Source organism: Taudactylus pleione, unplaced genomic scaffold, assembly GCF_031769625.1.
Source record: "Taudactylus pleione unplaced genomic scaffold, aTauple2 ptg001314l, whole genome shotgun sequence".
Lineage (NCBI taxonomy): Eukaryota > Metazoa > Chordata > Amphibia > Anura > Myobatrachidae > Taudactylus > Taudactylus pleione.
Window position 1 is genome coordinate 3,304,668 of NW_028285714.1, and position 27,469 is coordinate 3,332,136.

The following is a 27,469-nucleotide window of genomic DNA, read 5'->3' on the forward strand; positions in this document are numbered from 1 at the left end:
ACAGAAGAACTCAGTAGGCCGGCAAGCACTTAAGAACTGTACACAGCAAACATACACTGGTAATGACACAGTATAACCGGCATGGAGTGAAGGGCTGGCTGTAACTTAAAGGAAGCAGCGTCCAATCAGAACCAATTCCTGGAAAGAGCACTTCCTAATCAAAGGCATTTGTGCACCTACTCTCCACACAGACAGCTAGTAAATTAATGAGCACATGATACAAAACACACAGATAGATATGAATGACGGCAGATCCTAACAACAGGCAGTGGGGCCCACTGAGGATTTCCCCTGCACACCTGTGGGCCAGCCCGACCCTGGAAATGGGGTATCTTTCAAATACATGGTATGCAATGGGAATTTTTTTTTTGGTACTGTGAGTGATGAAGAAAGATATCTATGCATTTTATATCTGAGAAAGAGGGTAATCTCTATGCTATATATGACTTGTGAAGAGGATCCCTGTGCCATATATGTATGCAATTGGGATTTCTATGATATAATATAAAGTTTTAAGAGGAGGATGGGGGTAATAGCCTAGAAGGATCCACCAAAATCAAAACAATCCCAGCACAGCTTGCACACAGTCACTGTCCAATACTGTACCTGTTCTGTAATGATCCCTGAAATTACATTATGTTCCACTAATCAGGAGCCAATCACTAGGCAATTCACCAATACTGCAGCCAGCCCAGATATCATCTTCATTAACATTTTGGCCTCATGATGTACTGGGGCCACTGGTTCGATCACCACCCACCCCTGGTGCTCCAGTCCAGTACAAAGAAGTGGCAGTCATCAATATCAATTCTACAATTTGTAATTGGCTTATCTAGGGTAAAAAAATTACCTCTTAGCTAACATGTTTCAAAATATATATACAGTACCTATGAATAAGGTGCATCTTAACTTGCAACAGCATGTCCTTGTTGTACTGCATTTTGCTCTTTAATGCTACCAATCTTGGTCTTAAAGTGAAACGTGCAGAAAGTGCAAGCTTAATGCCACTTTAAAGGAGGAATTCAATTAGGTCCGTTAATTTAACGGGGGTGAGAAAGGGCGGTAGACTTGTGCTTTAACGCCAATTCTAGCCCCATTTTCACACTTTTTAACACCCTTTAAATTAACATGTTAAAGGCTGTTAACACATAGAATCCGTGTTAAGTTCAAGGACCTATGTATTAACAAGATATTAGCACCATTAACAGGCTATTTATTGGGGATTTCTTTTCAGGTCTGATCAGACCTAAAAAAAAAATCCACGTTAAGTGCAGCCTGTGGGCTGCCTTAGGGGCTAATTGAATGGCCCTAGGGGATCAATTAGCCTGTGGTAAATTACCCACAGCTAATTGAATTCCCCCTAAATACGTGAATAAGTTTTGCTCTCGTGTAGTACATCAATTTGGTATGAACACACATCTTCTGGGTATACAATATACAGTACACTCACCTGCAAATCTAAATCACGCATGGTAAAATGACTAATATTACATTCTCAGTATTATATAGACAATAATATGACCAAACAAAAATATGCAATTTCTAAGGGCGCCATCAATTTGAAACAGTAAGTACCCAGTCATCTAGGCACCTAAACTTCCTGTAGTTTACTCCACTCATAGAAGCCAACCTTATGTCATCCATAGACTTACGATAGTGTATACGATTCGGTGGAACACATGATAAGTGGAGTAAGGCCCGCTTATCGATGGGCCTCCATACAGAAGATGTGTGTAGGTGATTTTCATTTAGCAGTATGGCGTAAGTTGAAAGACGTATAAATGGAAAAACAGTGCCACGCTGGTTGGAAATAAATAATCAATTTAATATGATGAATTACAATATATAATAAAAAATATATAATGCGAATGAATTTAAAAAACAATCAATAACAGATACATAAATCAAAACAATATAGACTAATCATACCAACACAATAAATCGGTAAACTAATAATGAAAAAATGAAAGATGAGTTGTAGTTCATTAGAGAATTGTAATGTTCTTTAAAAATTTAGAGAGTGCTATGACCCGGGTTCATAATAAAAACTGTTTAACTTGAAGTGATAAAGTGCAAATTGTGTCCATCAAGATGTATACAATACCTGTAGATCAGATACAATATGTCCACCGTTTGTTTGAGAATAGCGGGCGGCAGGGAGAGTCTAGTAATCAGCATAGACTCAAGCGGCTAGATCTCACTGCGGCTGTGTGGTTCCCTGCTAAGCTCCACAGGAAGCCTGGTTGGCTATGTTAACCCTCGGTAAGTGTTGGGCATAAGCTGCCAGATTCCAGTGCAGCTATGTGACTTCCCGCCAGGCTCCACGAGTAAAGGTATATATCGCAAATGTCTCGGAGCACTCAGCTGGTGACGAGGATATTCTCATCACACGGTCACGGTTCAAAGGAACTCCCCACACCGGAAATAAACAGGCTTGTACAGGACAAAAAAGACAATTCAAATAAAACTCCGGGACATTAGTATACTCCAGGCAATGGGCAGCAACGCGTTTCGTCCCTGTCCTGGGACTTTTTCAAGCTGAATGGCGGCCAGGAGAATCGGACAGGTTTGATAACCAAACTAAACAATCAAGTTGTTTTCAGGTAATGAAGAATTACCATTCGGAGTATGGCAAACTAAATTTTTGGATGCCAAATGTAGTTCAAATGTGGAGAAATGTATATGGTCAACAGTTATGCCTTTGACAGTCAAAATTCCAATAGCATAATGTCTAGAGTAGAATGTCGACACAGGAGTAATGTTATTTCAGGCATTTTTACTGTGTCAGCATTCGATCTGTGAACATGATGCTTTACCATCATGTTTTCAGCTTTAGTGACCTCACAGTAAATATGATTGAAATAACATTACTCCTGTGTCGACAGTCTGCACTTGACATTATGCTGCTGACATTTTGTTTGCCGACTGCATAACTGTCGACAAAACATAACACTCCTGTAAAATTGTTATAGCAACATTTTCACAATAATACAGAATCTTCTGGACTCTAAATTCTAAGAAAATGAACATTGCGTGTCAGTGCTTCTTTTATATGAAAAAACGTGACAACTCAAAAAAAGATATAGGGATATTGGTACTTACCTAAAGTTACAAATTCATAGACGCCTCTATAAGTGTGTAGATACTTATTTTATACATTTCTGAAATCATTTGAGTGATTTGATTTCATTCTGTCTCTGGCACTAGTTATTAAAATTAGACCAACATTTTTTTTAATAATGGACTGATACTATGTAATGCTGAGTATTGCTGCAAAAAAGGCTCTGCTTGTTGTAGATTATGGTGAAAAACTGAGACACTTGTCTAGCACAAGAGAGAAAGTGGACATGTCCTAATCTATGATAATGGTGCTCCAGCCAGTCAGCTCCTGTCATCTGTTTGAAAAATGAAAGTTGGGAACCGATTGGCTTGAGCACCATTTATCATACGCAACAAGTTTTGTCACTCTTTGTGAATGATAAAACTCGTTAATAAATGAGGCCCATAGTCTGATCCAAGCTTCATCACAGATAAAAATGTATTTCTGATTTCAAAATAGTATATGAACAATGCATATGCACAAGTTGGTCATGCTGCAAGGGATCCCTTCCCTTTCTATTGTCTATGCTAAGTACGTTATTTTAGTTTTGTTAGGATTTTGGCTCATATGACGTGCTCTTCCTATTAGATAGGCCTCCAGCTGCAGTCCAGTGCTAAGCCAAATGTTTCAGAACCAGGGATAGCAGCATGCGTCTCCAATATGTATGCGTGCTGCGCCCTCCCGCACTTCTCTCCTCCCCCTGTTCTATACGCCAGTCGCTCGTCTCTGTGACGTCACAAAGCTGCTAATCGGAGCGTTCCAGCGGGATCCTGGCTACACTAGCGCATGAGCAAACCGCAGGTAACCGGGTCACCGTAACATATATTAACGAATGCAGCCAGCGGGGCTATCTCTTCGCAGACCCCCGTGTTCTAGAAACCGAGTCACAGAAAGAGCAGGAAATGACCGAATGACCCTAGTCCCTTCCAGTTGCATCATTGTACCTATGTTTGTGCGCGTTTGTAAAGTCTGTAAAGGTTTATGGTGATACATATTGCAGCTAATGTAAATACCCTGTAGTACTGTGTGCTGCGAGAGATAGGTGGTTGTGTGTAATACTGGGTTTTCTTGTGCAAGGTTAAAGGATTTAAAGGATAGCTAGGCTGTGAAATACCAGTACTGGAGAGGATTGTTGGAATGGGATAATGGTAATGCCTTCCCTGCTTAATCTGAGTCCGAACATATTTGTAAAGGAATCTAATTTGGAATGTATAACTATCTGCTGTGAATACTATCAAAATATAATACATTAATTGGAATAAATGTAACCAATTTATATTCTGAACAGGTATATGATGGAATAATAAATACATAGACTGTGTAATGTAATGTAATTACATGTTACAGATTAATTAACATGACCTCATACAATTGAGAGAATTCAGAATATAACAAATATTTAACTTTATTATACTATGGCCCGTATTCAATTTGAAGCGTTAAGTCCGGATCTGCATTAAGTTACCGCCGATGACGTCATTATCACCTGTTTTGGTTTTACCCCGTATTCAATTTGAAAGACTTTCTGCCTAGGCGGAAAGGCAATGCAATGTAATAGGCGGTAAAGTGCGATTTTTTTTTTTTTTTTTTTTTTTTTTTTTAAACTTAACTTTTTCAACTTTAAATATGCTGAGCCTCATTTTCAAGTACCCCAAATTTGCTGGGATAAGTTATTTTCTGGAAAAAATACTCCTAAATACTATTCTGCATCAGGTATAGAAAAATGATATTTAGCAGCTATTGAGCCCATTTAAAAACCCCAAATACCTTCAGCAAGCCAAATCGGTACCATAGTGAATCCCCATGTCAGAGCATCATTTGGGGGTGACAGGCTGATTTCCCCAAAAATGACAGTACTGTCCGCTTGTTACAGTATCTCCCGGTGCCGTTCGTGCATACTTTGAAATTGAATACGGGGTAAAGCGTGCACGCGCGCGATACTTTTCCGCCTCCAAAACAGGCGAAGTCGGCGTTAAGTCCAGGCCGCGTTAACTTAACGCGGCTCGGCTCAAATTGAATACGGTTCTAAATCTATCTAAAATTGGGTCTGTGGATACTTTTTTTTTTTTTTTAGCACATTTATTCAAATTGAAAACCAATCTAGTTTACGCTAAATATGGACCTTCTATTCTGAGCAAAAATACATAGCAGATTTGGAACCTCATAGAAGGCTGTATAACCTTCAAAAGTTTATTTTTTATTTCAAAAACAATAGTGCTGATGCAAGGGAGTAAATTCCTTCAAATATAATACAAGTTTGTGCAAAAGTAGCATATTTGCAGAGTGGTACATATCTAAAGATATAGCCGTCTTCTTATCTGCTTCATATGGGCCAAGTCATTATAGTTCGCATAATTGTACTTCCGATCGTATGTTTCTGCAGCCACACTCTATTACTGTACTGTCTGCATGTCACTTCCCACCCTGCTCCATGTCACCAATCAAAAAAAAGGTGCAAGTGTGCATAAGAGTGCTTTCACTTTGTGAACATGCATAGTGCAAATTTGCGTAAGTTCGGCTTTGCAAAGTTGTGTAATTCAACTCCGCACCATGTCACTACTTTAATTAAAGAAAGAGACCTCTGTCTGTAATAACCACCTGACAGTTTATTGTAAAACAAATGTTACATGCTACAGTAACAGATGTGTCCTCATACTGTACATCTATCCTCAATATGCCACGCAGCGTGACATGCCTGGGGTGAGTGAGCCACCAGGACCTATGCTACTCTGCTAGTGTTTGGCATATTTTTTTGCCAAAAAATGTGTCTAAAGGCAATTTGCAATCAATTGTGTATAAATATCTGCAGTGTATGGGCTTCACAGATCGCAGATTGCAACCAAAAAGTGATTGGAATTGTTAAATCAGATTGTCCAACATGTTGGATTTCACAGATGGATTGGGGCTGTAGATTGCTAGTGTGTAGACATGATCAGCAGATTTGCAGACCGTTACTAGTAAAATGATGGGCCTTTCAAGATTGGCAGACCTGTAAATCACTGAAAAAGATCTGTAATGTATGGGCGCAGATTGTTAGATTGGGAAATCCTAAGATCGGACAATAAATCTTTAAATTGCTGATGTATGGGAGCCTTAAGTCGCAATGTGGTGCAACTAGGATGTGCTGTGTCCTTAAGACCTAGGGATTGTAGTATTTGTTTGGGCAGAGAGTTGTCAAAAGCAGCAGAAAGACGTAGAAGAATAAGAAGTGAGTAATGGCCTTTAGCCTTGGCAGTGTCCAGTTCATTCACTACCTTAGTCAGTGCTATCTCCGTGGAATGTTGGGGACGAAAGCCTGACTGAATTGGCTCCAATAAGTTGTGTGAGTTAAAACATTGTGTGATGTGAGTGTAGACAAGTCTCTCAAGTAGCTTGGAGGGACATGGGAGCTGGGAGATAGGACAGTAATTTAAGAGAGCATTAGGGTCAGAATTTTGTAGGAGTAATCACTGAATGCTTGAACAGTGATGGAAAGATACCAGTAGAGCGAGAAAGAGATTGCAGATTTTATTTAAGGTTGGGATGAGCGCAGGAGACAGAGATTTACTGATTTGTGAGGGTATGGGATCAAGAGGACAGGTAGTAGAGTAGGAGAATGAGAAAAGTGTAGATACTTCCCCTTAATTTGTGGGGTCATATGAAGAGAATGTGCCAGAGGGTTCAGGTAGGGAATTGAGCAGGTCATTGGCTGAGGAAGAGTATTCCATTTCATTTCGGATCTTATAAATTTTGTCCTTGAAATAGGAAGCAAGATATTGTACACAGATAGTAGCAGGTGGGTTAGGTGAGGGAGGGGTAAGAAGTGATTAATTGTATTAAAAAGGCACTTGGAGTTAGAGGCTTGAGCAGAGTTCAGAGATTGGAAATATGTTTGGCCGTGTCCAGAGCATTACGGTAAGAATGATAGATATTCTTATATGTGAGGAAGTCACTAGGAGTACGAGATTTACACCACTGATGTTCAATAATAGAGTTAATTTAGAGTGCCACAGTTGATGTCTAAGTCTACGTGGAGTGAGATGGGTAGTCATTGATGACTGTTTAGAGTCTGGTTCAGGTGTGATACAGCAGTCTCAGGAGAAGAGAATGTAGAAATTGGTGACAGTAGTTGCCGCAGAGAGGTGGATAGTTGTTGAAAATTAATAGTATTAATATTTCTGTGGGTTTGAAGAGGTTTGGTTGATTTCAATGACATCTAGAAAATGTAGCAATTTTCTCCAATAGTAGGTAAACATAAGAGCTTCAATTTAGAGGTCAGCCTTTTATCAATCCTCCTTATGAACCAAAAAAAGAAGTTTAATGCTGGCACATCAAAAATCACTGTCAATAGTCCAACTATATAGATCTCTGTAAGGGAAATCTGTTAATTTATTTGTAAAAAAGGTGAGAATGGCTGCAGAGGGGAATCTCCTCAGTAGTACTCACTACTTGTAGCTTCCTCCGATTCCAGCCACAGCAAGTGACAAGCGGGAGCTCCGATGATGTACCGCTGCTGCTGGGAAGTACACACCGGGCTGTATAGGCATTGGAGGATGGGGAAACCGCTTTGTGATCTCGTACGGTAGTCAAGCCAGTTAGTCAAACTAGTGAATCCCCAGTGAGTTAGACCATGACGACCATCCAGTGAGAGAGTCTACGTGCAGCTAATGTTGATCCCCACTGAGTCTCTTAACAGCCGGACAACTCAAAACAAGAGGCGGCCTCAGCGCTAAGCGGTTCTACTGTTCCTCCAACAGTAGAACCGCTTAGCGCTGAAGGCGCCTCTTGTTTTGAGCACCTGTGACCTTCAACACATTTCTCGGTATCTAGACTGCTTTCTCAAAAAGCAGGTGCATAGAGGACAGAGAGCAGTGTTGGTCTTTTTATAGAGCCATATACCTCTAGCACATCAGGTGTCCGTAATAATCGCAATCACTGCCTCCAGCCACACTATTAATTTCCAATTGGTAATAGATAATATGCATTAACTCACGAATCTATACAAAACATATCTAAACCTTAATTGTTTCATATAGTAAACCCATATAAATCATTTAAAAGTATGTGATATATATTTTAAATGTTTATTTAATTTTGAATTTAATTACATTCCCTCTCATAGTCCACACATAACCTCACACATTTTCTTCACTTTCACAACCTCCTGGCCTTTGGCCAACATTCCTGTGTGACTGGATCATACAGCCCTCCAAGAACCTCTGCAATCTGGCTGGACCAATATGCAATATGTAGCACCTATCCTTGTGTATCAATGCATATTTCCCTATAGATTGTAAGCTTGCGGGCAGGGCCTTCCTACCTTTATGTCTCTCTGCTATTACCCAGTTTTGTTCTTCTAATGTTTCCAATTGTAAAGCGCAACAGAATATGCTGCGCTATATAAGAAACTTAAATAAATAAATAAATAAATAAATAAATAGACACAGTGTGTTACATTTCCATTGGAGAAACAATATTGCAACTTTGTATTCTCATGTTTGAATTTTGAATTGCTGTATATTAGCCACTCTGGAGTTTTTTATGATTATTATGTGATATATTTTTATATACTCCCGGGAGCTATTAGTTTTTTCATTTGTTATTTTTAATCATTTATTTTTTTTAAATGTAATGATGTATTGTGTGAAGTTCTAAGAGCCACTGCACTACCATTGTTTTGTCACAAATCTGGTACCTATTACATTTTGGCCATAATGTAATGCCAAAGGAGCACAGGGGACTTGAAGTTCTAGTTTTTTCAGAAGATATGGAGGTCAATCAGTGGGAATATGTAGAATACTGTTGTATTGTTGCCAAAAAAGGGTGGTAATATTACCACTGTATAGGTCCCTGGTAAGACCTCTTATTGTGTACTATGGACCTCATTCAGAGCTGCTCGCTATTTGCGGTCGTTCGTTCAAAAAAAAGGGGTAGCTATTCAAATGAACCGTTCGCTCTTTGCGGTCTGTTCACGCCTCTGTCTGAACGAGCGAGCAAAACTTGCGCTCGAAATTTAGAAAAATACGCCCCCTTGCCGCTCGCACCATACGTCCTGTCCGCTATTTATTAGATTAATCGAGTACATCGAACAGCGTATGAACTGCTCGCTATTCTTGTGGTTGGTTTTTCCTACTACTATATTGCGAGCAGTTCTGACTATAAAACAACCAGGTGACGTGGTCAATGACGCTGCTGTTTTAATTTATGCACACCCATAAAACGCCCGTTTTGACCTAAAAGCACGCCTGCGTTCTGATCTCCACTCCCCGTTTTCAAACACCTTCCCCTGTTACCACCCACATACGCCTCCTCCTGTCACTCAAAATAGCAGGCATTCGCTATTTAGCGAACTAACGATTTTCGGCCGCACTGACTGGTTCGCGCATGCGTATTACAAACCGTGCGCATGCGCAGATGTGCGAACATCGCTCGGAACGAACGAGCGGCCGCTTACGAGCGGCTCTGAATGAGACCCTATGTACAGTAATGTTCTGGACTTCACATCTTCAAAATAAATTAATAAAATTAGATTTCAGAGAAGGGTTTCTAAATTGGTACATGGGTTGCATAATTTTTTTTAATGCATTCTTTATTTAGGAATAAAAAACATAAAAAATACAAGAACCAACAGCGAAGCAATAACACTGCAAAGTATACACCCAACAGCCATAACATTAAAACCACCTGGCTAATATTATGTAGGTCCCCTTGGTGCCGCCAAAAGAGCTCTGACCCATTAATGCATGGACTCCCTAAGACTATTGATGGTGTACTGTGGTATCTGGCACCAAGACGTTAGCAACAGATCCCTTAAGTCCTGTAAGTTGTGATGTAAAGCCACCATGCCTTGAACATATTTTTCCAGCTCAACCCACAAGTGCTTGATCGAATTGAGATTTGGGCAATTTGGAGGCCAAGTCAACACCTATTTATCATGTTCCACAAACCATTCCTGAACAATTTTTGCAGTGTAGCAGAGCGGATTATCCTGCTGGAAGAGACCACGAAGGTGTGTACTTGGTTTGCAACAATGTTTAGGTAGGTGGTATGTGTCAAAGTAACATCCACATGAGTACCATGACCCAAGGTTTCCCAGCAGAATATTACTTAGAGCATCATACTGTCTCCACCTTTATGGTGCATCCTGATGCCATCTCTTCTCAAAGTAAATGACACACACCTGGCCATTCACATGATGTAAATGAAAATGTGATTACTCAGCCCAAGCCACCTTCTTCTATTGCTCCATGGTCTAGTTCTGATAATCATGTGATTGTAGGCACTTTTAGCTGTGAATAGGGGTCAGCATGGGACTCTGACCGGCCTGTGGCTACGCAGCCCCGTACACAGCAAGCTGCGATGCACTGTGTGTTCTGACACCTTTCGGTCATAGCCAGCATTAACTTTTTCAGCAGTTTATGCTGCATAAACTTTTCTGTGGAATCGGACCAGGTGGGCTAGCCTTTGCTCCCCACGTGCATCAATGAGCCTTGTATGCCCATGACTTTGTCACCAGTTTACCGGTAGGCCTTCCGCGAACCACTTTTGGAGCCTATTAATCACTGCATTCCTGGAACACCCCACAAGACCTGCCATTTTTGGAGATGTTCTGACCCAATCGTGTAGCCACCACAATCTGGCCCTTGTCAATGTTATTCACTAAGCTGTCAGTGGTTTTAATGTTAAGACTGATGGGTTTATATCAAGTAGCAGTTCAGATAACCTTAAATAACATGTTTGAGAACTTGAACATTTTCAGAAACCACTATTAATTGCATACTTACCTACTGGCTCCTTATTTATCTTGTAGTCCCTGGACTCCCGGAAGAGTTGGTAGATTTTCCACATTTTGTCCACTTTCTAGTGCAATGGGTTGGATGGGGAGAGTGATACTGGGGATTGCGCATCCGTGGAGTTGAGATGGGCCTATGTGAAATACACACTGCAAGATCCACCATTTAATGACACAATATATTGATACATGCTTAATGTAATGATGAGTTGTCCTACACATCGTCCCATCTGATGTGCAGTACATCAAATGGGAATATGCGACAACCCAATTCATCAAACAATGAGTTGGGTGTAAACCCTATGCAATTGGCCAATATAACATATAGTGTGTCACCAGCTTTAAGGATCATGCTGCAATCTCCCAAGAGAAGCATCATGCTGTAATCTCCCAAGAGAAGCATAATCAGTTTAGATGAGTTTAGCATGAAGCATTCTTCCTGAATCTAACCCCTGTATTGTTTGGAAGCATGCTAACAGCTGTTCCAGTAGAGACTGGTTGCGTTCCTGATGCATAGCCTGGCTACCTGCTATGCCACTTAACACAAATATGGAGCAGGTTATGTGCACCTTGATCTTTGCATAACCAATTTCTTCCAGAGAGGCTACAACTCTTTTACAGACCTAGTTGCCTCTCTCATCTCCAGTTCTCTACATACATTTTTAATCTGCCCCACCTACAGTGCAACACATGTTTACCTACCCTCCTGGAATGTCAGAGAGAATCCAAATTTTTCAGGTAGTCTCCGGACCACAGGAGGAGTGGGTGGCTCAACACATATTTACCTACTCTCCTGGAATGTCAGAAAGACTCTGAATTTTTCGGGTAGTCTTCCGGACAACAGGAGGAGTGGGTGGCTCTCCTGCTTCCCACCCACTTGCTAGTGAACTGAACATGATGGGGACTGTAATGCCGGGAATTGTGGATACATGCACAATTACAGCAGGTCTGACCAGTCGCAGAAATTGCAAGTCTCGTCGCAATCAGTTAGTACTCAAACTGCATATGCAATCGCAGTGGCTAATTTATGCACGCCCATGCAACGGCATTCAAACAGACAGACTCGAAAGAGCTAATACCATTCATCACGCAATACCACACAAGCACACCACAAATTAAGAAGATCATAAACAACATCAACACTGGAACCTGCTTCAAAAAGACGACACACTGACAGACATGCGACCTCAAATAATAATATACACGAAGGCTCCAAATATCAAAAGCAAATTAGTCTGCAACCACATCCCACCCCCGACTACCCACATCCTACCCCCAGATTACCCACACTTGTTTAATCAACATCAATACCAGGCCATCTAGATTTTCACCACCTATAGTTATTCGACTATGCAATGGGATTTTACCATGATCCAATACCAGTGATGTCTGCTATTCACATATCTGATAACAACCACACAGCAATCCGTTCTGTTTGTTCAATTACCCACCCATCCACCCGATTGGCTGTTACTGCCAATAACACACACCCACCATATCCCCCATTGGCCCATGATACATCACATGACCAGGAAGTTCCCCAATATCAAGGGACTCTGGGACATGATTTCACCACTCCTTGAAGGCCGTTAGGCTGAAACGCGTTGGAGATTCAGCACACACCTCCTAGATATCGCCTACCACTTAATCGCGCTCCTATCTACCCAGCCTGAGCACGCACCACTACCGCACCAAGCAGTCAGCTGTACTCAGTGGCGTCATATCCCACACATGACCAGCTACCCCGGACTCTGCAGCGGGATTTCCCGCATGACCATGGGCTTGCAGGAGAGCCGGGCCACCGGAGATCGGGTACTCCAACCGGGAGGAGCCCAGCAGTGCCCCGAGTGTAACTACATGAGCCAGATGGCTAACAAGCGCGGCTGCTGCCATTTACTCCCCACAGGCCTGTGGGTCGAGCCGGCATTTGTGACACCACCAGTCACTAAGCCTGGATTGGCAACAGCCCCGCACCCAGTGTGAGTGCACCCAACCACCTACAGACATCATGGGGTCACTGCCTGAAGCATACCACCACAAGCCCAGACCTGCCCAAGGTCCGTCACGACATGTCCTACCCGCACACTGAATTTTATCATCCGGAACTGAGCCCACACGGGATCGTGTGGTCATCCACATAAGAACTGTGCATCCGGACAGAAGGTGAAGCTAGCAACTCTCCTACCGGTAGGAAAGCCACCCACACCTCTGTGCAGGACGAAGCTTTAGTGGGGTGCCCCAGCGCTAACATTGCATACACTTGGATCCTCAGTCTGTAGACCAAAGGTCCAGCAGGGGACATGTGTGTATTGCACAAAGTAGCCGCTAAAAGGGCTCACTTACTTCCTCACCAAGTCACAAACATCTTGACTGACAGAATCCTAGCTCCAACTTATCACTTTAAGACTGGATTTGAACTGTTTTAATGAACACTTCACCCCCAAAAAGGGAAATCTGTACCAAATTAAAAGTATTGGACCCGCTATCCATTGTCTGTTATCTGTTCCCACATCACCCTTTGACCCACTACATTTCCATACACTTACACTACCAAGCATTACTTTTAGACAACAGACTTGCCCGTACCCCACCTACCCCTTTCTGCTAGACACCAGACGTGAGCGCATGTGATACACCTCTTTATACATAGCTCCTAAGGTAGGACTGGACACCCCTACCTTCACAGTCTACCCCTCACTAGTCGCCCCCAGCACACTCCCCCTTTTTTTCACCACATTGGTGAAGCGCAAATCACCACCCATCACGAATTAAAACAGACATACACCTGCGTTTCTCCAACCACTCCCCCCGTCACAACCCCCAAACGCTCACAGCCTGTCACCGATTGTGAACAATCGGCCTTACTGCGCAAGTAGTTGCCATTGTGTGCACTGCTGAATCAGGCCCTCTGTGCACACGGACTCAGGACGCATGCGCAGTGTGACTTACACGCATGGAAAAAATTTCGGAACTGCATCCAACATTGACATTACGTCCAACTCAGAATCCGCTCTTAGCCAGCTCAGTAAGCCTGTGTGTAGGACTCTCTCACATTTATAATATGAATCCAGAGGCAAAGACAAGATTTTAGGGGGCTTTGCAACTTATGTATTTATTTTTTACATATTTTCCCTATACATTTTATACATGGTGTGATTAAGGCATACCTGCCGACTTCAGCCGTCCTTCTCTACGAGGTACGTGGAGAGGTAGGTTCTGGAGGGCGGAATGAGTACTCTAGTGGTCAAAATGCTTCAGTGCTCTGTTTGCATGGGCCCTTCCATACTGCACTGGGGTTTTATTTACCATGTTGTGCACATTTCTGATGGGAGGCTATTTTGGTTTTTATAGGATTCCTGTGATATGTTTTGTTTTGGAATGTTGTGATTGAAAGTGTGTATAATAATAGTAATAATAATAATAATAATAATCTGCACCATCCTGCCTCCTCTTATCTTTTGGGTCCATGCAATGGGAGGAATAAAGAGGGAACGGCTACAACTTTAATTTAATGACCAATGTAAAAAACCTTACTGATGTGGTTACTGGAGCGCATTTCTTGTAAGAGCATGCACAAAAAGGGGTGCGATGGCCACACTATCCCTGGTGATAGAAAGTTCATTACCCCTTAGACTGCTTAAAGAAGGTGGTTGTTATGCCCATGTGGTGTAGTATGTCATGAATAATTACCATAGGTGCAAGGGGTGCAGCTGGTATGGGGTCCAGAGGTGAGGGGGGCCCATTCTTCTTGTCAAAGTTACATGTGTTATATACATTTTTCACCATTGAGTGGTACATAGGGGAGCCTTCAAATTCCTAGTTACACCCCTGCTACACCATATATTTCTATCTTTTATTTATTTATTGTCATTGGAGTCCAAAAGTGAAGACCATGTATCCACTGAAATTAGTTTTTCTTGAAATATCTTGGTCTAAGAACCATATCTACTTCTGGGCCATCTGGACTTATTTCTAGACTCTTTATTAGATGTAATAAGAAGCGCCCAGTTGTGCTCACTGATTTTTACATTTGTACTTACCTGTACGCTCTTGATCCCCACGGTCCAATTGGGGAAAAAAAAAACCACACCAAAAAACTGATGACCCAAATTCTTCTTGCTCCCCCCTATCTGACTATATAGCTTTGGAAAGGTTATCTATAGGTAGGGGAGGTATGTTCATCTTGCTTCCCCCTCCCTAGAGGATCAGACCTAATGCTTGTGCTAACCTGGACCTATGGGACGAAGGAGGGATGAGGCACCGTTTTTATTTTTTTTATTTTTTTTTACCATCAAGGGCACAGGCCAGATTTCCGCGACCTGAGGGAACTTTTACCGTATGTGTCTGTCATGTTTGTGTGCTTAGTAGACCCATCTCACTTCTATTCAAAACAATAAAATAGGGACAGTGGTTTAAAATGGCAGGTTTGTGCCATTTTTCCTAAATTGAAGGCCCAGTATGTCTGTTCTAAAACTATTAAGTAATTGGGTCGTTTTGTTATATTTTATTTTAAATTCATTTGTGGATCAAAAGATGGATTATCTTCAGTACCTAGTCTCACAGATCTGAAATATTTTAATTATCTTATTGAATTGGTTGCATGCCATGTTGTGGAGAATTGAATGCACAGTGTACTTGAAATATACATTTCCTGGCATTTCTAAATGTCCTTGAAAAAGAGACATCGCTACTTAACATTACTTTACTCTAAAAGAAGTAAATTCATTTGATCCCTGACTTGGCACCTTTTAGTTAATGAAATCAAATACATTTTCTTGCTCTATTTTTTATCGTAATGACTGTGTGTCATTTTATTATTTTAGGCACTTCGTTCCAGAGAAATTGAAAACATTGCCAGAAAATAGTTTAATAGAAATAAAATCGGAAAATGGATATTTTGGCAGTGATGCACTGCGTATATAAATGAAAGAGTTTTAATTAGTGCAGATGGGCTATGTTTTCAGTAGCAACATATTTATTCTCTTGCGTTTACAGGTTGGCATTCAGTAAGTAACATTTCAGTGTACAGTATATGAGGGTATATAAACATAAACTATACCAAAACTTACTTTAGAATTTTTTAAAGAAATATATGTTCAGTTGTGCTAATGTTTTCTTTGTGCCTGTTTGGCAGATACCTAAAGTTGGCCCATAAACCTTTCTGTTTCCATTTTTCTGAGTTAGGCCCGTATTCAATTTGACCGGACCCGCGATACTTTTTCGCCTCCCAGGACTTTTCACCTGTTTTGCAGGCGGAAAAGTAGTGCGCATGTTCCCGCATATCGCCGTATTCAATTTGAAAGTACGCGAAAACGGGACCCGGCGAAACTTAAACAAGCGGAAAGTACTGTCAGCCTGACACCCCCCAAAAGATGCTCTGACATGGGTGTTCCCTATGGTAGCCCCCGATTTGGCTTGCGGAAGGTATTTGGTGTTTTTAAACGGGCTCAATAGCTGCTAAATAGTGTTTTTGTATAAGTGGTGCAGAATAGTATTCAGGAAGTTTTTTTGCAGAAAATAAGTTATCCCAGCAAATTTGGGGTACTTGAAAATGGGGGCCAGCATATTTTAAAGTTGCTAAGGTGAAGTTTAAAAAATCGTGAAAAATCCACCTGTTGCAAGCACCTGCAATGAAAAAAAAACCCCTGGGGCATAGTTCGCTAGTTTTTAACTTTGTCCCCCAACATTTTTTTTGCCCCCAAATTCAAAGTGATTTTTTGGGGTGTTCTTAAGTCTTTTATTTTTGGACACAGTTTACCTTTGGGGGACTGTCTGAAGGCTGCACGGGGGTTCCTGCAACGTTGCACCCCAAAACCCCAATTCTGCACTTTTTTCCGCCTGCTATTCATAGGCAAAACTTTTCCGCCTATTACATTGCATTGACTTTCCGCCAAGGCGAAAAGTCTTCCAAACTAAATACGGAGTAAAACCAAAACAGGTGAAAATGACGTCATCGGCGAAAAGTTTCCGCCAAAAACACGCGAAAACGGCTTTTCGCTTCAAATTGAATACGGGCCTATACAGTAAACCCAAAATTGCCTTTTTTTTTCTTATTCTATTGAGCTGGGAGCTCCTCTGTTGTTGTTGTTGTTACTACAATGTATGCAATTTATTGGAAGAAGACAGATTCAGCAGGGATTCTTTTAGTTTAAAATTACATCTAACTTCCAATTTGAGATTAACTGTTTATTTTTATTTTACTTTTTATAGAGGGCGCAAGTAAAGTTGAGTAGCCAAAGAAAAGAATGGTGCAGGCAGCATAACATTACTGTCAGGGGACCCTAATTAATCATATATATTGGCAACAGTGGCGTCCCTCCCCACGGTGACACCCAGTGCGGGGAGGGAAGCCATGCGCGCGGCACCTGCCGAAATGGGGGCGTGGTCTTCGGAGGGGGTGTGTCGGGGGCGTGGCCTCACATATCGGGCCTTCGGGAGGGGCGTGGCCTCGCGACGCGAACCCGGCCCATGGCCGTGGTTAACAAAATGATACATTAGGTATCAATGGGGTGGTGCCGGCGGGGGGTGCAGGAGGTGCGGGCATGGGCAGTGCCGGCTCCCTCACTGACAGGAGCCGAGTGCTGCACTTAATGCTATAGTGCAGCACCCGGCTCCTGTCACTGAGGGGGATCCTGCACCTTGGTGTCACCCCTCGGTGGGTGACACCCGGGTGCGGGACGCACCCCCTGCACCCGCCTTGTGACGCCACTGATTGGCAAAATACAGAAAATAACTGATCTATGTCCTCGTGTACATAGAAGTAGTCAGTGCCCTCAATGTGACCAGATAGGTCCTGAAGAGTTATACAGAGATTAGCAGACACAAGAGGGCAGAAATAGGAAGCAGTATAGAATAGGTAGATATGATAAAGACTAATGCAGATGCGCTACTGACCTTTGAAATCACTTTCTTTGATTCTGTGTCTTCAGTTAATTGGGTTGATGTATCAAGCAGTGAAAAGAGTGGAGAAGTTGCCCATAGCAACCAATCAACTTTGAAGTAGCATTTATCAAATACAGTCTATAAAATAAAAGGTAGGAACTGATAGGTTGCTATGGGCAACGTCTCCACTGGTCCACTTCTCCATGCTTTTCACTGCATGATACATAAACCCAAAGTCCTTGTTGCGGTTCATTATAGCGGTTTGCTGTTAGGACCTCACAGAATGGTTTGCAGGCAAAGCAGCCACCAAATACAGTACAGAGGATAGAATGGAGAGTGTTCGAAACCTAAACTAGGGTGATAACACAGGACCACCACTTAAAGGATGCTGTGATAGTCACAATCTAAAAAACATGCACAAAAGGAATCAAAAGAGTAATCTTTGCAAATCATAATTAGTGATGCACCAAATTCAGAATTTTGCATAATAGCTGAGATAAATATAAAACAAATCTGGTTTTCCCGCAATTTTGGTATGCAGTGTACCATTACCGCCTAAGGGCCATAGCAAAATTTTGACTGGTGCCCCCTAGCAGATTAATCCCACCACCAATCTTATACACATATATATATGTACACACTTTCTAAGCATATAGATAATATAATAGAAAAGTATCCCTTTCCTTCAAAGCATACATATCAAGGATGTAGATGTGGAAAGGTGTAAATATCAGGACAACAGAGTCCCCTGTGTCCCCTTAGCCCCTGTCATTCAAACCTCTAGCCCCCCCTTATTCCAGCCTCCAGCCCATCCTTCCAGCCTTTAGCCCCGTGTCCCCATAACCCCTGTAATTCCAGCCCCCTCTGCCCCCTCCTGACCCCTGTCAGTCCAGCATCCAGTTCTCTCTCCAATCTAGCCCCCTGTCATTCCAGCCCCCTCTGTCCCCTCCAGCCCCCTTTGATTCCAGCCTCTAGCCCCATGTCCCCTCCAGCCACCTGTCATTCCAGCCTCCAGCTCCCTGAGTAACCACAACAGCCAACCTGCCCGTCCCCCTCCAATATACCTTTATTTTGGCAGCCGGACTGATCCTCTTCCTTTGATGCAGGTTGGTGTTCTGCTGCTCCAGCCATGGCAGCCAGTTTAATGTTCTCTGCATGCTCCTCAGGCTCTTCGGCTCTTCATTATCTTCCCGAGCACAGAGAGCGGGAGCCGCGTGACATCATCCCTGGAGAATCCTGGAACCACTCTGCACTCTGCAGCTTCAGCACAGTCTGCGGCAGGGGCATGTCCATCAAGGTGCAGACCCTGTCCACATTCCCGATCAGCAGCAGCAGCCCATCACTCCTGATTGCTGCACATGGGGGCAGAGCAGCGGAGGGGGGGAATCTGTTCTATTCTGCATCTTATATTGAAAAGAGGGGGAGGGGGGGGTTCAGCAGCAGAACCCTAGGCATTTGCTTATAATGCTTATGCCTAGGGCCGGCTCTGATATAGGGCGACGTCGTTTTCGCCTATTTCCATTTAGCAAACGAAAAAAGTACAGAATTGGGGTTTAGGGGTGCAGGCTTAAAAAAAATAGTCTGCACCCCTGGGAATGGTCCCTAAAAATAATCTGTGTTGAAAAAGGTAAAAAAAAAATATAGGGACACCCCAAAAATGTTATTAAAATTAGGGAACACACTTCTAAATTAGCGGGATGGAGTCCAGAGGGGTTCACTTATATGCGGCAGGTGTTTTCTTCATTGCGGGAGGAGCGGCAGGTGCATTTTTGCCTAATTTTTAAAAATCATTTGAGGGACTTAAAAATATGCTTGCACCCATTTTCAAGTACCCCAAATTTGATGGGCATAGTTATTTTTCCCCAAAAAAACTTCTAAATGCTCTTCTGCATCACCTTCTTCAAAGCCGCCTTTATGCACCTGCCGCGGCTATTTAAAAACCCAACTTCTGCAGGCAAAAACGGGGGTACCCATAGTGATCCCCCAGGTCTGGACATCTTTAGGGAGGTCCTAAAATTATTTCTTGACAATTCCTGTATTTTTTCGACGATCAAAGTTTCGCCGGTTCCCGATTTCGCCTACTTTGTAATTGAATACAGGGAATAGCGGGCACACGCACAATACTTTTCCGCCTGGAAGGAGGCGAAAAGTCCAGCAGGCAAAAAGTCTGGACTTTTCGCCTCAAAATTGAATAGGGCCCTAATGTATGACTATAGTCCATCCCTACTTAGAAGTACGGTACCTTCAAAATGTAATATAGAGCTCTTAGTTTTGTCATCTGTATAAGTTAAGGTCCTGATCACATTTATGGAGAGCTTAACTCAGGGCTTGTCAGTACTAGATGGTTGTAGGTCAGGTTACAAATAAGACATGTTCAATTTAATGTTGGCCAAATCTGAGTTAAAATATAGGCTATTATTAATATTGTTGTGATGGTTTGTAAGGAACCACAGTGCGCTTGTATGTGGGGAAAATAAGATATACAGGACCAATGTAGAAATAAAAATAATGCAGACATATAAACAAAATATGGAGGGTTTGTAATCTAATTAGAAGAGGACACAGCTTAGAGGAATTGGACATTGAGTCAGTTGTAGGAAGCACTACTGTGGGGTAGTATAGAGGGGGGGATAGGCCATGATCTAATAAAGAAGTGGATTTTTAGAGGTGTTTAAACATTTGAAAGCAATGGGAGAGTCTGATTGTTAGGGATTTCCATAAGCAGTGACACTGGAGAAGTATACTGCAAGAAGTGGTTATGAGAGATGAGAAAATATGTATAGTAGATGAGTTGCATCTTAGGTTAGAAAAAGACGTTCTGATTTTATTACTAAGGTGGAGACTACAGGACTAAAGAGAAACTGGATGTGCTGAATAAAGCATAGCAGTGGTACTGGATTTACCAAGGGTTTCTCTAGATGAGAAGTATACAGTGAGAAAAACAGTTTTGAGAACACGACCTTGTGGGATCTCGGTGGGCATGAAGTAGACAATGTGCCAGATGTAGAGACACTACAGTATAATAGCTGTTTTTTTAAGAAGGAAGAGAACCAGGAAAGAACTGTGGGGTAGATGTAATATAGTGGCCCAGGTAAAGAGCTGGCCCTGGTGAAAGGGGCATGGCCTAATCATGTGGCCACATCCCCTTATAAAAACCCTAGTTGCAGAGCTGTGAAACGGTGCTGGGGAGGGGGGTGCTGTGCGCTCCTCAGCCCGGTGCAAATCCAGGGGATTAGAGTTATCGCTCCCCCTCCACAGGCAGAGGAGACTGCTGCTGCTGCTTAGCAGCAGCAAGTAGGAAAGAGGGAGGGAGGGCGGCGTTGAGCCCAGACCCCCGCCCGGCTCCTCCAGCAAGCCCGGGCTTGGGTAATTGGTATTTGCTCCCATCCCATCTTGGTGCCCCTGATAGCGGCATGCATCCGTACCGCCAGGAAGCACTACCGATGAGATGTATTAACATCTCATCTGCCAGAGTGGGGGGTGAAAACTCACCCCTCTGGGGATCCCTGCCTGAGCACACAGCGCATCAGCCTAGTGCTGATGCCTTGTGTCTCCCACCCTTGCTGGCTCCAATGGGCATGCGCAGGATCTCGCAAGCATCTCTCGTGCAGCCCGGATCCCAGCAGCTGCAGCAGCAGGGACAGTGCTGTCCCTGCTGTGGTGATAGGGCAACAACAGCTACAGCTGTCGAAACGGTCAGTGCCACTGACCGTCCATACATTGCCCAGCATATTGGTGCTGCTATCTTGTAGCATAACATGTGTTGATACCACTCCTCCCCCATATCGCCCCTTCATACATCTCCCCGTGTGTCACAAAGGCCAAAGGAGTGGATACTGTGAAAGGATAAATATGGTCAAATTGTATTGAAAGCAGTAGAGAAGCCCAGAAGATTGAGAAATGTTGAGGTGTAAGCCATTTTCAGATAGTCAACAAATAAGAGAGGAGTTGGCATGATTCCAGCAAGATGGTCACTAAATTTAACCCAGCAATTAGTTTAAAGGCAAAAGCAACCTGGACACTTTGGTCTTTGTATTTGGAGAGGGTGAATTGAGGGTGGATTGGAAAGTGTAGGAGAAGGTGTGTGTGGGATTTGGCATTAGGAAAACTCATATTGAATGCTATCAATGTCTTTTTGACAATATCAACTCAGTGGGGCCAGTAGCTGTACAGGTATGGTAACATTAATAACATTTGAGCTTAGTTGGTCCAGCTGCAAAGCAGAGGTGGTAATAGAAATAATAGTTGAACTCAGTGGATCCAGAAGTCAAAGTTAAACAGCTAACTAACTATCGTTCATATACATATTCCCATCTCGATGAGATTTTAGGAAAGTTGTGTATGTGCAGGGTTTGGAAGTGAGTCCGAAACAAGGTGTGCATAAAGATATATACAGTCAGGTCCATAAATATTGGGACATTGACAGAATTTTCATATTTTGTCCTCTATTCACCACCACAATGGCTTTGAAATGAAACAAACAAGATGTGCTTTAACTGCAGACTTTCAGATTTAATTTGAGGGTAATTACATCCAAATCAGGTGAACGGTGTAGGAATTACAACGGTTGCTATATGTGCCTCCCACTTTTTAAGGGGCCAAAATTAATGCGACAAACTAAACAATCCTAAATCTAACTTTCACTTTTTAATACTTTGTTGCAAATCCTTTGCAGGCAATTACAGCCTGAAGTCTGGAACGCATAGACATCACCAGACACTGGGTTTCATCCCTGGTGATGCTCTGCCAGGCCTCTACTGCAAATGTCTTCAGTTCCTGCTTGTTCTTGGGGCATTTTCCCTTCAGTTTTGTCTTCATCAAGTGAAATGCATGCTCAATCGGATTCAGGTCAGGGGATTGGCTGGGCCATTGCATAACATTCCACTTTTTAGCCTTTTGCAGTATGCTTCGGGTCATTGTCCATCTGCACTGTGAAGCGCTGTCCAATGAATTCTGAAGCATTTGACTGAATATGAGCATATAATATTGCCCGAAACACTTCAGAATTCATTCTGCTGCTTTTGTCAGCAGTCACATCATCAATAAATACAAGGGAACCAGTTCCATTGGCAGCCATACATGCCCACGTCATAACACTACCACCACCATGCTTCACTGATGAGGTGGTATGTTTTGGATCATGAGCAGTTCCTTTCCTTCTCTTCTCTTCCCATCACTCTGGTACAAGTTGATCTTTGTCTCATCTGTCAATAGGATGTTGTTCCAGAACTGTAATGGCTTTTTTAGATGTTGTTTGGCAAACTCTAATCTGGTCTTCCTGTTTTTGTGGCTCACCAATGGTTTGCATCTTGTGGTGAACCCTCTATATTCACTCTTGTGAAGTATTCTCTTGATTGTTGACTTTGACACATATACATCTACCTCCTGGAGCGTGTTCTTGATTTGGCCAACTTTTGTGAAGGGGTTTTTCTTCACCAGGGAAATAATTCTTTTGTCATCCACCACAGTTGTTTTCCGTGGTCTTCCGGGTCTTTTGGTGTTGCTGAGCTCTCCGGTGCGTTCTTTCTTTTTAAGAATGTTCCAAACAGTTGATTTGGCCACACCTAATGTTTTTGCTATCTCTCTGATGGGTTTGTTTTGAGTTTTCAGCCTAATGATGGCTTGCTTCACTGATAGTGACAGCTCTTTGGATCTCATATTGAGAGTTGACAGCAACTGATTCCAAATGCAAATGTCACTCCTAGAATCAACTCCAGACCTTTTACCTGCTTAATTGATAATGAAATAATGAGGGAATAGCCCACACCTGTCCATGAAATAGCTTTTGAGTTGATAGTCCCATTACTTTTGGCCCCTTAAAAAGTGGGAGGCACATATTGAAACCGTTGTAATTCCTACACCGTTCACCTGATTTGGATGTAATTACCCTCAAATGAAATCTGAAAGTCTGCAGTTAAAGCACATCTTGTTTGTTTAATTTCAAAACCATTGTGGTGGTGAATAGAGGCCAAAATCTGAAAATTCTGTCAATGTCCCAATATTTATGGACCTGACTGTATATGTATGTATATATATATATATATATATATATATATATATATATATATATATATATATATTTATTTATAATGGAGGATTTGGTATGTACACTGATGTGACAGTCCTATAACTAGATAAAGAATTCAAAGTGGATTATGGATGGTCAAGGTATGAAAATGGGCACCCTCTTGCTGTTTGAGGATGCCCCTTCATTTTAATGTCGAAACCCTATTGAAATGAATGGGGAAAGTCCTGTAAGTAAGAAAGTAAGTAAATGTCTAAGTAATTCAAGCAGTACTGTCCACCTCCCCACACACACTTCCCCAGATTTGCAAAAGGCTCAGAGCTAAACAGTCCTAACTGGTTTACCACTAAAGCAGGACAGAATGCAGCATGACACGTTACTCCCTCATCGGACCCGGCATTGGCAAGTGTATACGCACTTGACGCATGCTAGGTCCGGTCGCCGGTGATGTTGTACTGGGCACTGAGTGTGTACCCAGCAGAAGACCATATTCTGCTATACCAACATCTATATAATTGTCTCCGACATGCTCAGTAGGTGTTGGAGACATCACAGACACTAGTGGGGCGAGGGTCAGAGTGCAGACCAACTGTCAGTAACTGTAATATAGCTGTTACTTTGTAACAGTGTTAAGTAACAGTTTTTTTTGTGTACTCCCCACATTATTACCAATCTACAAAGACAGAGGTAATATGGGGAATATCCCAGAAGGCATCTTTCAGAAATGTTTTGTGATGTGTGTGTGTGTGTGTGTGTGTGTGTGTGTATATGTATTTGTATATATACACACACTGTATATAGTAGGCTTGCCATATCATCTCTTTGATCTGTGTCAATCAAAAGTGTCCTGAATGGATGATATGGGAAGCCTGTATATGTATTATAACGTGGGCGGCGGCACTTAGAGCAACAAATGGCAGTCACAAGCAGGTAAGTAGAAACTCCAACGTTTTGGAGCGATTTTTCATGCTCCATCATCAGGGTTGCAAGATGGAGCATTAAAAAGCGCTCCGAAACGTTGGAGTTTCTACTTACCTGCTTGTGACTGCCATTTGTTGCTCTAAGTGCCACCACCCACGTTGTATGTATTTGGGGTTTATATGATCCGTAATCGGAGGGCACCAGAGCCATTGTAATATAATATTTGGAGTGCTGTCTCCCTTGCAACATTGTGTGTGTGTGTGTGTGTATGTATGTGTGTATGTATGTGTATGTGTATGTATATATATATATATATGTGTGTATGTGTGTGTATATATATATATATATATATATGTGTGTGTATATGTATGTGTATATATATATATATATGTGTGTGTATGTGTATATATATATATATATGTGTGTGTATATGTATGTGTGTGTGTGTGTATATATATATATATATATATATATATATATATACGCACGCGCATCACCACTCCCATTAAGCTTAGCCAAGTCAACCATCCAACTTTCCGTCCGTCTAACTATATGTGTGTGTATTAAATAAAACTGTGCCCCCCCACACACAAAAAAATTACTCCCAAATGCAATTTAGAACTCCATATACCCTAAACCTCCGCTCCCATTCCTTCCACCAGTCCTACAACACAACTCAACCAATTGATTTCAGGCGGATCTCTTGCAGCAGGTATAGGGCTGGTGCAGATGTGCACTGATAGTGGTGAAGGCTACTTTCACAAGTGGATGAAACGGGGCAATGTAGTCACATAGATTAAGTGAATAGAATATAAAATCTGCTTCATGCAATGCAGTCTACTCTGAATAAGGCCTTGCATGATGCTGGAGCTTAAAGAACCTGTATGCCACTAGCTCAAGAGTGGTTGGGTACGGGATGCCGGTGCTCGGGATCCCGGCGGTCAAATCCCAATGCCGGTATCCCAACGCCTGTATCCTAATCCTTCTCTCTACCCCTAACCCTAACCTTCCCTCCCCACTGCCTAAACCTAACCTCCCCTCCTAGTGCCTAAACCTAACCTTCCCCTCCCCGCACCCTAAACCTAACCCTCCACCCCTAGTGCCTAAACCTAACCCTCACTACGCTACTTACCTTTGGGATGCCGGCGGTTGGGATGTTTGCGCCGAGATTCTGACAGGTGTCGGGATTCCAGCTCCGGTATTCTAAGCACCGGCATCCCCATTGCTGGTATATTGACTGTGTCCCCTCAAGAGAATGTTCTTTAGTAGCATTTCTGCACTAATACCAACTGGTCAGTTATTTGCTTTCTTTGTTTACAATTGCATTAAACAGAGAAAAAGTGAATGGTTTCTTGCTTTGGGTTACATTTTACCTTTGATCACTGTTAGTAAAGGTTTTGTGGAGATTTTCTGGAAATGAAAATTAATTATAGTAATTTTAGCATGTACTAAAATTAGTTAAGGGCTGATGATAGATTCCATGTTGACTGATGGGGACCTAACATGAAGGTCACAAGTTATTTCACACTGCTTTATTTTTTAAATTGAATGTCAACTGATATTGTGACATTATGTGCTAGTTTTTCATGTAGTTATTCCACTAGTATTTGTATTTCTGATATAGTCTCTTGTTATAGTATACAAATTAAATTCCATTTGTTCTGCAGGTGAGCTTCTAAATGAAAGAAGATGAGCTACCTCTGGTCACTTGCTGTTCAATTAAAACCTTGTAGCATTGGTTTGCTAGTAAGGCAGACAGCCATCCTCAGGACATTATCGCCAAGATGCTGCGTATATTCATCTGGAGCCAAAGAGCCTTTCTTAAGTGGAACCAATTCAAGTTATGTAGAGGAAATGTATTATGCATGGCTGGAGAATCCAAAAAGTGTCCACAAGGTAAATTCACTGCACATCATTGTCCTTTCCAAGGCGCCTATAAAACATTTGTCACGGCAGCTTGTACATCACCGTAAGAAAATACATTGTCCCATCTTCTGTAGTGTCCAGTGTTGTTGTGAAGAACAAAGCTTTAAATTAAAGACACCATGGTAACAGCTTCACGTTTCCCGCTGTAAAATGAAGCCAACCTTGATGTATTATAGTAGACCTCATCTGACAACAAGTGCAGCCCACATATTGTTAGTTGTTAGACATTATATATAAAGACAGCAGTGCTTTGAGTTAAATGTTGATGTAGTATGTTGCCGTGAATCATTATCTGGCAACAATCACATTTTCTGGAGATAGGAAGGATGTACCTTATGTAAATCTGGCACGGCATTAGCACATTGGGATGTGGTTTTGTCAAACTAGGGTTGTGGCCCAATTTGCTTCAGTTATTTTATAATGAATGTTGGGAGATATATAAATACAAACTTGAATTACAAATCATGCCATAAATGAAACAATATAGTAATGATATGGAATATTTTGTAGCTATTTTTATTAAGAATTTCCTTCAAGAGATTGCTCAATGTGACTAATATAATGTTTTGTGCAATATATTAAGTACTGGCAAACCAGTCCTTGTCCAAAGTTGAGATATACCCCATGGGGGACCTTTCTTGCCCTTCTGTGACACAATCAAGAACAATTGAAGAAACCTCCTTTGCAATAAACATAATAGTGCCACCAATCTTGATAGAACATTTGCTAATAGTTGCTTATATAAAAGAATTAAACTAAGCATCAGAGCTCAGCGCTCTTTTATAAGCCCCTCTGCTCTGACTAGCAACTTATCTCGTCATTGCCTCAGGATGTCTTGCTGCTG

General features: G+C 42.1%; 1 protein-coding gene across 2 annotated transcripts in view; it reads left to right on the forward strand.

Annotated features, from left to right (window-relative positions):
• The first annotated feature begins 3,813 nt into the window (after positions 1-3,813).
• OGDHL (oxoglutarate dehydrogenase L) overlaps positions 3,814-27,469 on the forward strand; it is a 129,032-nt gene continuing 105,376 nt past the window's right edge. For both annotated transcript variants that reach the window (XM_088463109.1, XM_088463108.1), the window contains exons 1-2: positions 3,814-3,901; positions 26,367-26,595. In XM_088463109.1, coding sequence (XP_088319235.1) covers positions 26,389-26,595 — 207 coding nt within the window. In that variant the 5' untranslated portion in view covers positions 3,814-3,901; positions 26,367-26,388. The remainder of the gene's footprint in view (positions 3,902-26,366; positions 26,596-27,469) is intronic.